The 10084-nt window shown below is 41.3% G+C and overlaps 1 protein-coding gene across 1 annotated transcript; it reads right to left on the reverse strand.

The window, feature by feature from the left end:
• Window positions 1-6271: 6271 nt before the first annotated feature.
• Window positions 6272-9553, reverse strand: GAS1 (growth arrest specific 1). Its single transcript, XM_075211074.1, has one exon. The coding sequence runs from the start codon at window positions 8791-8793 to the stop codon at window positions 7888-7890; it is 906 nt and encodes a 301-aa protein (XP_075067175.1). The 5' UTR covers window positions 8794-9553; the 3' UTR covers window positions 6272-7887.
• Window positions 9554-10084: the final 531 nt, after the last annotated feature.

Below are 10084 nucleotides of genomic sequence, written 5' to 3' on the forward strand. Positions count from 1 at the left end.
GATTGTAGCTATCATTTATTTAGTACATTCTGCAAAATGACAGTTAGAATTGAATTGGTTGCTATAGGCAACATCTCCATTTTTCAAACCCGCCGGAAAACTCTCAGCTTCATACATTTACCCCCTAGCATCCATACCTTGTACCTAATGAATACTGTAGTAATGACGTCATTACGCATCATCTATACTTATGATATTTACAGGATTTTTAACACAATCAGTGGCGGATCCAGGGGGGAGGGCGATCGGGGCGATCTCCCCCCTAGCAGGGGCTTGCTGCCGACAGCTGCACACTGTGTAGGTCCGCTCGGCAGTGACAGTGTGCTGCCCGGCTGCTCTGATTGTGTTTTAAACAGCCTTAGAAGTCGGAAAGGGGGCAGGGCCTAAATCACCCCCCCCTACATCGCCCTGGGTATAGCAATTTCCTAGATCCGCCCCTGAACACAATTTGGTAAAACATTTAAGAAATACCTGCGGAGTTTACTGTATCTTTACTTTAAATAAGCTTGAAATATATTTAAATATTGAATTTTTGCAAACTTTAGCATTTTCCTCATATCTCGTATAAAACTACACAATATGGCATATATAGGTAGTACTAATACCAATATTAGTGCACAAAACGATGGCAACCATAACAATACTATACTCCGGCACTGATTGCCAGGTAATGCAGTGGTATATCAACATGCTAGGATTTTTCACCAAGTAAGACACTAGTGTTATAATTCATATTTGAAAAATAACTAGATCATCTATTACAAGGCCTGTTTTTCCCAGAAAAGCTACATCTCTGCAAAAGGACATTTTGAAAAAGGTTTCTTTAATATATAGGCTAAGAGCCTCAGCAGAGAGCAGTCCTTTCCCACATCCTTCCCTGCAGCTCCTCACTAAGAGGTGTCAGCACAGCTGAAAGAATGAAGTGGCCCAGGCATTGTTTGCCTCAACTATTATATACTTAACATTTCCATGACAAAAGTGCCACTCGACTTCTCACCGATTAATGCAGCTTGAGGGTTCTTGTCCTGCTTTAATAAAACATTGTTGAAATCATTTATTTAGAGCCCCTGGTTACTACTAGGAGAATGAGCATCTTTGTGCCAATATATAGTGTATACAGTTCACTATTTTGTAGTAGATCATTTTTAGGAAGAGACAGACATTGTCTACAATGTGTCCTGGGAAGTATTTATGCAAAGAACTCTTCAATTCTTATGTCATGACTTACCCATACAGTGTACCCCTTAATCATCTCATAGGGGGGGGGGGACATAGGTGGCATGTTTAACCACTCCTCACCTCCAAGAATCTGCATTGAAGTGCATGAGTACACGTGCAAATATCCAGTTATTGCATTACAATACTTGGTTTTCATATCTTCATCATCATCATCATCATTTATTTATATAGCGCAAACATATTTCGTAGCGCTTTACAACTGGGGACAAACACAGTAAACTAATAAACAAACTGGGTAAAACAGACAAAGAGGTCTTCAATAAACAGTACAGTCACTGCAGCAACACAGTTTTCCCAAATCAGCAGTAATGTGAGTTATAAACCCTTTTATGCCTAGCAGGAGACTTTAAAATCAGTTTTGCTAACTATTGTCAGATTCCTGATGTATTTGAAATATTTCAGTTTCTTTTCTTCACCAATCGCTGCATCTTTTACATTTTTTCAAACTGGGTTGTGAACTATCTCTGTTTTTGTTGCTCCTAACTTGTTGTTGTGAGCTACAAAATCACAACATACAAACATATTCCCTGATATGTATGGTGAAAAGAAGGCAAGTACCAGTGTGAGTGGACAGATTAGATGTTTTGTTTTTGTGATACCTAAGATATAGGGTAAATAGATTATCTTTATGAGCCACAATTGACTCTGGATAATTCAGGACTGGTGGACTGAAGCAGAGATAGAAGTGCTTTCAAGAGGTCAGCAGGGACAAGTGAAGCGTATATATCCTTTACCCAGAAAGATTTTTCCATGGTGTGATTGTAGATTTCTTGCTGTTTCCATTGTTTTATGCCCACAATTAGAATGTTCCGAGTTAAGAGATCTTTCTCATGCTACCCTTGCTCTAAGATTTCACCTATTCAGAAGAAGTGAGGAATTGTCCAATGCTAGGCAAATAATACATTCCAAAAATCATGAATCATGTCTGTGAACTTATGTATGAGTGGATAATTTTTACGCCGTTGTACCTGAATTTGGGTGGTTTCACTGCCCATTTGCATATTTGCTCTGCTGGTTTTCCATGTAAAGCGCATTTTGTGATTTACAACCTCAATGTGCACAGGGCTGTGAAGGTCAAAAGTCAGGACCAACACCCTTCTAAATGTCCCGATATTTGTCTTGTATATATATATATATATATATATATATATATATATATATATATAAAAAGCTAAATCGGTGCTAGAGGTGAGGGACGCCACACCAGCAGTTGCAGAACCGATTTCATTAAGGTAAACTGCCGGTGGGAGAGAGAGGGAGAGAGAGAGAGAGAAAGAGAGAGAGGGAGAGAGGGAGAGAGAGAGAGAGAGGGAGAGGGAGAAAGAGAGAAGGAGAGAGAGAGAGACTTAAGTACTGTTCAGCACTCCCAAATCCAATGACAATCGAATGGTACATAGGTCATACTTGCCAACTCTCCCGGAATGTCCGGGAGACTCCCGCATTTTGCGAGAGTCTCCCGGACTCCCGGGCGAGTGTGGCAATCTCCCGAATTCTGCCCACTTCACTAGGAAGTGCCCCACTTCCTAGTGAAGTGGGCAGAATTAGATCCCAAACGCCACGATTCCCGGTGAATCGCGGCGTTTAGCCCCGCCCCCTGCTGTCAAATGACGCGATTTGCATCATTACGTCGCAGTGGCGGGGCCAAAATGACGTGATTTTGGCACCCCGCCCCCCCGCACGCCCACCTGCTACAGAGAGTCTCCCGGACACCAACTTAAAAAAGTTGGTAAGTATGACATAGGTTCAAACTGACTTAAGCCTGTTTTGCTTTTTATGAAACTCTGTTACACAGTAAATTGAACAATAATGTACACTATAAGAGAGCACCGCAAAATATGAATGAAACTTTTCAATCCTCATCGCATAGATGTGGATTGAAAGATTTCTCATATTTATTAAAAAATCAACACAGGAACAGCCGTTCCGAGAAACGGAACATTTCACTTGAGTCTTCTCTTCTCCTCCCTGTGCGATGCTGCTCACCCCTCTTTCAATCCCTGTGCGCATGCGTTGACCGGTAACCTCAGGTATGTGCACAGAGATCATGTGATCCCTCCACACATACACTGTGCAGCTTTGCTCTTCGGAGCAGAGCTGGTTAAGTGAAAATGTTTAATTATGTTAATGTACACCAGCTTCAGTTGGCATACATTAACATGTTGGTTTTTTTTTCCAATTCGTCTGTTGGTACATAGCGTTACTGACCAGTGCCCATACACTGATATGGGGCCTGCTCAGTAAAACGAAGAGCTATGCAAAGCAGCAGATATCTATGATATCTGCTGTGATGCAGTCATAATAAATAACAATTTTGCGTTTAATCCCCGAAAAGCTCTGTTTTCGGGCTTGAAGACAGTTTTTAGTTTAATAAATAGGCCCCAGAGAGAGAGAGAGAGACAGAGATCACAAGGGCATGTTTAGTATTCTCTATAAAATTGTACAATTCATGTACAGGAAATAATAGATCAGTGGTGCGGCAGATATGTGGCCCGGCAGTGAGAGGTCCATGAGATACTGGTCCATCCAATCTAGTGACCCCTGCTCTGTTTTTCTGAGCATATGTGCGGTGGACAATACATACGCAGTGAAGTTCTGATTGGTCTTTCAGTACAAGAATTAGATGCCCAAACAGTGCTTCACTGCACAGACCCTGACCATGCTCAATAAAGCCATGCGGGGCGCTTGTCGATCCATTGGACGCCTATCACTGGGCAAACCCCCAAATTTTTGCTGTTGGGCCACAGTGATCATGTATTATGCCCCTCCTACATACTAATGTTTATACAGTACAAAACCAGTGAACCTTATGTGCTTTCCAAATATAAATAGTGCTCAGTTCTAAAATATGTTGCAAGTCAGTGTAAATGTAATTCCTACACAATAGGAGCAACAGACCCCTACTGTGAGCACATGCTAAAGGCATTAGGAGTAGTAGTATTATGGCAGAGTACTATTAGCTTATTTAGCACATTCACGATGGAAAGGTGTGTTCAGAATATGGGACAAGAGACAAACAATCCTTTGAATATAAACTACATCATAAAAAAATGATCTTCTAGTAAAACCTAAACCTTATCTCTCACTCATATATATCCACTTAATACTAAAATCTCTCTGCCCGTATCCTATTATTTCCCCATGAAAAATTTGTGTTCAGTAAGACAGTGATTTCTACAATATCTTTCCAGGTCTATTACCAACTTTCCGGTTCATATGAAATTCTAAATATAAAAATTGTTTTCCAGTTTGTCTCCCTTGACAAGTTATGGTTGCCTTTTTTCAATATATTGTTCCATAAAAACAGAGCCCTCTATGTATGTCTATTGTAATTGTGTACAAAAGCTTTTCTGTGCGGTTGGGTGCCCAGTGAAGCCTGAATCTCCTTCTATTTACTGTATGGTCACTGTCAGTTCAATGAACTGCCTCCTTGTTCTCTACTATTGTCCTCCACTCGCTTAAACATTTGTCACTGAAGTGCCTCTTAAGACAAATAAACTGTCACCCAGAATTCAGAGTATGCAAGTGGAGAGAAAAAAAAAGGGGTTAGGACACATTAGATAATTTTACATTAAGTTAAACAGACCCAATGACTGTGCAACGTGGATGGGGATCAGATAGAATCTATAAGATATACAAGGAAGAATCCTAAATCAGGCAATAAATATTCATTGGGATTACCCATATTTTGTCACAGCTCTTATTCTGTTTTGCAAAATAACTGCAACGAGCCTATTTTAGTAACACACAACAAAATAACATTTAAAACATAGAAGTCTGATGCTTTAGTGAAAGGGACGCTACGTATTGGAATAGGAGTCACTTAAAGAAGATTACACGGAGCATTAGCTAAGAAAAACATACTTTGAAAATCTCATCCAGATCTCAGAACCACTTGGTATGGATTTCTTTTTTGAGGGGAGTGGAGGTATTCACCAATTGCCCCAGACTTTCCCTCCCCCCCACACACAAATACACACACACACTACTGCACTGTTGATTTATGTTAGGCAGATGCTTTTGACGGGAGCCTGTAGAATAAAGTGTTGCGTTTATTGTAGTAGTTAATTATCAGTCCAGCTGCCAGCATGGGCTCCATTCTGCTGTTAATGTCTTTTTAACTTCTGAAGTAGGAGGGACCATCTAAAGGGTTACAGGTTCTCGCATTTAACCCTTTGTGCAACCAAGCCACCCTCCCAAGTCATCTGTATTAAAAACAAAATACTACCAATATCTATAGAGCATAATCACAGTACAAGTTTCTGGAAGATAAATGAGGGCACACTTGTATGGCAATAAACACTTAAATATGTGTGTATATATGTAATCTATAGAAAGGGAACAACATGTAACCAATGACTATTATTTGAAGGCTGCCATCAGTTTATCTGCGCAGTACTTATTGTGTGTCCGATTGCTCTTCCAAGTACAGCGTTACAATAATGTTAAATAAACATTAGCTAAAGAGGATAAATAAACGGTCTTGTGTGCCTAACTTGGCGCAGGGGAAGTTAAAAATCCCTGGAGGACGGGGCTCTCCCACTTTCTATTGTGTTAAATGTCTGAAAGATCTTCAAATGCCCGAGTTTATTCCTACTGCAAACATTTCTATTTACAAGGTCAAGTGTATCAGCACTCGACACAGCTTAAGTGTGTAATTATTTATCTAAGAGAGTTAGAGAGTAAATCAGTAGCATTGGCAGCCAACCAACCCCCCCTTGCTCTCTCCAAAACAAACTCTTTTAACAATCTTACAACATCTAATTGTTCAGTCATTGGTTTATGGATTACTAAATGGAGATAATTGTAGCTACTAGTTGCGGGAGGAACAGTGATCAGCAAATATACAATGCTCATTAATCCCCACCCAAATGCCCCTCGTTGACGTTTATTTTAATGACCACAAGCATCTCATGCAGTTACATACATGTGAACTACATGTTGCATATGTGTGATGTGCAGGCTAGTCAAATGGTAACAATATATGCAAAATAAACAGTCCGACAACCATTACTTTAAAAATATTTACTAATAGACACAGCAAAATACATCCACATTCATGTGTTTTCAATTTTCCTGTTATTTCATTTATAAAAATACAAAAGTGTAAGGCAGTAATTAAAAAAAGAAATCCTGTACATTTCTACAGAGTCCATAAAATTCTCTTCAAAAATATTTTTCACTTCAGTAAATCTATAAAATAAACTGTACATTTGAAGAACAAGACAAAAAAAACCAACATATTTTTATGTACCTTTTTTTTGTTGAAACAATATCATTGTTTGCAAACACATAATAGAATTCCCCTCTATATTTTAAATAAATTATTCATGGAATACCATTTATATAAAAATATGTACAGATATAAAGCCACTAGCAACTCATTCCAATTTAAATACACTATTTATCATTCCGAACAGAGTAGATAATATTGACACTCCAGGAACAATATAAAACGTTTCTGCATTTGTTATTTACACATAATTAATAAAAGTGTCTTTCATTGTGGCAGTGCAGAGCTCTAAAACAGGTTGCATTGCAAAATGTATCAAAAACAACTCTGACCAGTAATGTATGTATGTGATTTATATTCCCCAGGCACCAGACTGTATACAATGTAAAGAGCAGCATCAACATTGTATTTACATGGTATGTAAGTGTAACATGCTCACTTGTTAAAATTCGCAATTTTTAGGAAAATTATGCTGTTTTCCACATTAAAATAATTTAAATGGAATAGCACAACCCATAGTAAATCTGCATTATGAAGACATGGCAAATATGGCCAGGTATACACCAATTTCTAAATGTTTCCAGTATATGGTGTGCTTATACTTAAACATAATCAGCACTAGAAAGGCAGTCATTTTGGCAGCACCTAATGACAAGTCTGTCATCATCATGTCAGAAAATACATAAGCAGCTACTACCCTAAGAAACATTTAAAGGAAACAAGCAGTTTTTAGCCAAAGGCATTTCTTGTGATTATCACAGTTGTTCCTTAATTACAGATTCCATCATCCCCAGCCAACTAGTATATGTTTGATCATAAGGGATGTTGTTGTTTAGTTACAACTCGAATTGTGTAAATTGCATAGGTTACCCTACAGGGACCGGTGCTGCATAGAATACACTACAATCCATGCTAAGTATAACACTTTCCTCAGATACCCACTGCTTAGTTTATTTTAAGGTACATGTTTCTTTCTACACACAGGAACAGCTGATGTGCAGAATGAATAGAGAGGGGTGTTGCAGTGTCAGAATAATCAGCACTCAAAAGGAAAGTAATGTGTCAAGATTACTGGGGTAGTTAGTACAGCAATCCTAATGTCCCCGTAAATGTCTTGTGTTAAACTAAGGCACAGTTGTTGCATTGTTAGACCAGGGGTGCTGCAGCGAATTTAGCTGTGCAAGTATGACGCTTCAGCGTGATGTCATCATTCAAAGTGATTTTTTTTTACCACTAGGGCACCCTGTCAATGAGCAGGTTAATTAGCAACAGTGGGATATCAGACAAATCAAGGCAGCATGCAATGTTGTGCTGGGTGACACCGAGCATCAGATATCTATAAGCGTTAAGCACAAAAGGCTAAATAGTAGCCTAAGGTACAATGAATACATCATCATTTCACGAACTGGATTCGTTCATCATCCCAGCAAAAGTAGCATTAGCACAATGGATGTCCATAAAGTCAATAGGAAAGAAGCACTGGGTGCCCCACTGCTTGAGCTGTCTGTATTTACCCTCGGCGGCGCCTCCTCGTAGGACCCGTCCCTCCCCTGGTCCGTTTCATCACCGTATTCATCATCATCATAGTCATCATATGACCCCCCACTGCTGCCGGGTCCCCCATTCCCCATCTCAACCCCAAAGCAGAGCCGAGCCATGTTCTCTTTGATGGACTCGCAGATGGGCCTTTCCAGCCCGTCACACACACAGTCATTGAGCAGAAGAGCCTTGGGCACCCTCATCATGTCCTCTATCACCGTCCTGCAATCATCTGTGCAGCGCACACCATTGAACAGCCGCCCGCAATGGTTAAGGTAGCTGGTCAGGGAAGCTTGGCAGCGCCGGTCACTCTCGCACAGTCTCCTGGCTTCCATGCAGCCCATGACCGCCCCGCCTCCAGCGCTAGCTCCGGCTCCCCCACCTCCCCCTGCAGACGCAGAGCCTCCTCCTGCACCTCCCCCGCCCATGCTGGTGCTGGTCCTGGGCATGCATGGCTCGATAGCCCGCTTTGTGGCTTTACATACATCATCCATCGCGCAGTCACAGTCCTCCAGAGCAGGCCCTCCCTTGGTGTGGTTGAGCTGGATGAGGGCAGAGATGCAGTGGCTGGGACAGCGGCGCCGGGCTGCACTGTGAGACGAGGAGGCTTCTCCGTGCCTGGGCAATACCGAGGAGCAAGCCTCCGTGTACTGGCTGTAAGCGTAGCTGCAGTCTGCCTCCCGCTGGCACTGCAACATCGCCTGCCAGCAGATGAGCCTCCGGCATAGGGACACCTCTAGCAAGGAGCCCAGGAACAGCATGCACATTACTCTCCATCCAAACATGATCAGCGACTCTGGGGGCAGATTGTACAATAAAAGAAATAAATTCTAGCACCTCTCCTCCAAGATCCTTCTGCAACGTGTGAGCATGTGGATAAAAGAGTGTAGTAAGGTACCTCACACCATCACATCCATCCAAGAGCAGATCAATGTAAAGGCTAGATGATATTCTGCTATACACCGTGCTGGCGGGGGGCTGTATACCGCAGATCTTAGTGGCAGTGCTTGCAGTGACAATAGCAGGGACGTCCCGTTGGGTTGCTCAGTGCCCGGCAGAAGTGCCCAGAGTTCATCTCGCTGTGGTTCTGTATTTTCATGCAGATCGCATTCACTGGGAGAGAAAAGCCTGCTGGAGGCAATATTTCTTTAGTCCTTCCCCTCTCTGCAGTCTCTTCAAAGTGACCAAAATGAACAGAGCCGCTAGCACGACTGAGTCCTCTGGCTGTGCCAGTCCAGTCCCATTCAGTCTCCTGGTAATGTGGAGTATTTTCACTTTCTAGAGAGGGGAGGAGAAAGAGAGGGAAAAAAAAACTTGGTAGCTGTAGAGGCTGTTGCTCCTTCTTCACAGATGCTTTCTCTGTCAACAAACTCAGGATCAGTTGTGGGGAAAGTTTGCAGGCTTTAAACACAGAAAGTGCCCTCACGAGGTGCTCTCTTTGCACCTCATTACGCATGCATGGAAAAGCAAACAAACACAAAATAAAACGATGCTGCGGCTTCTCATCCAGGCTTGTCTGGCTCGCTGCTTTTCTCCTGATCTCCTCGCCCTTTGCTCAGCCCCTTTCCCGGGTCTCCCTCCTGCGATTGGTCCAGTAGCTTGTTGTTGAAACTTTTTTTTTGTGTGTGTGTGAGAGAGAGTGTATGAGAGATCCTCAGTAGGGGGATGGTGATTGATGGAGCTCAGGGTAAGGGGGTCTGAGAAGCAAATACTTTAAAACTATGACATAAAGCCCACCCCTTTCTGCAACTTATATTATTATATTTTCAGTCTGCTCTAGAGAGCATTCCAATATGCATCACATACACTCTAACCCCCAGACATTAACAATAAATAGAATGTTATACTTATTTATACATAAATACTTGTTTTCTCTGCACAGCCCCTGAATGATATTTAAGTTTTAGATGATGATGTTGCTACAGTGTGAAATGTAATTTAGTTAAATACTTGGCAGAGACATTTTTTTGATACACTATATAGACTAAAATAATAGTTACTCTGATAATCAGTGTTAGTGATAGAATGCTGTGTTATATATATATATATATATATATATATATATATATATATGAA

This window comes from Mixophyes fleayi, chromosome 1 (assembly GCF_038048845.1).
Source record: "Mixophyes fleayi isolate aMixFle1 chromosome 1, aMixFle1.hap1, whole genome shotgun sequence".
NCBI lineage: Eukaryota > Metazoa > Chordata > Amphibia > Anura > Limnodynastidae > Mixophyes > Mixophyes fleayi.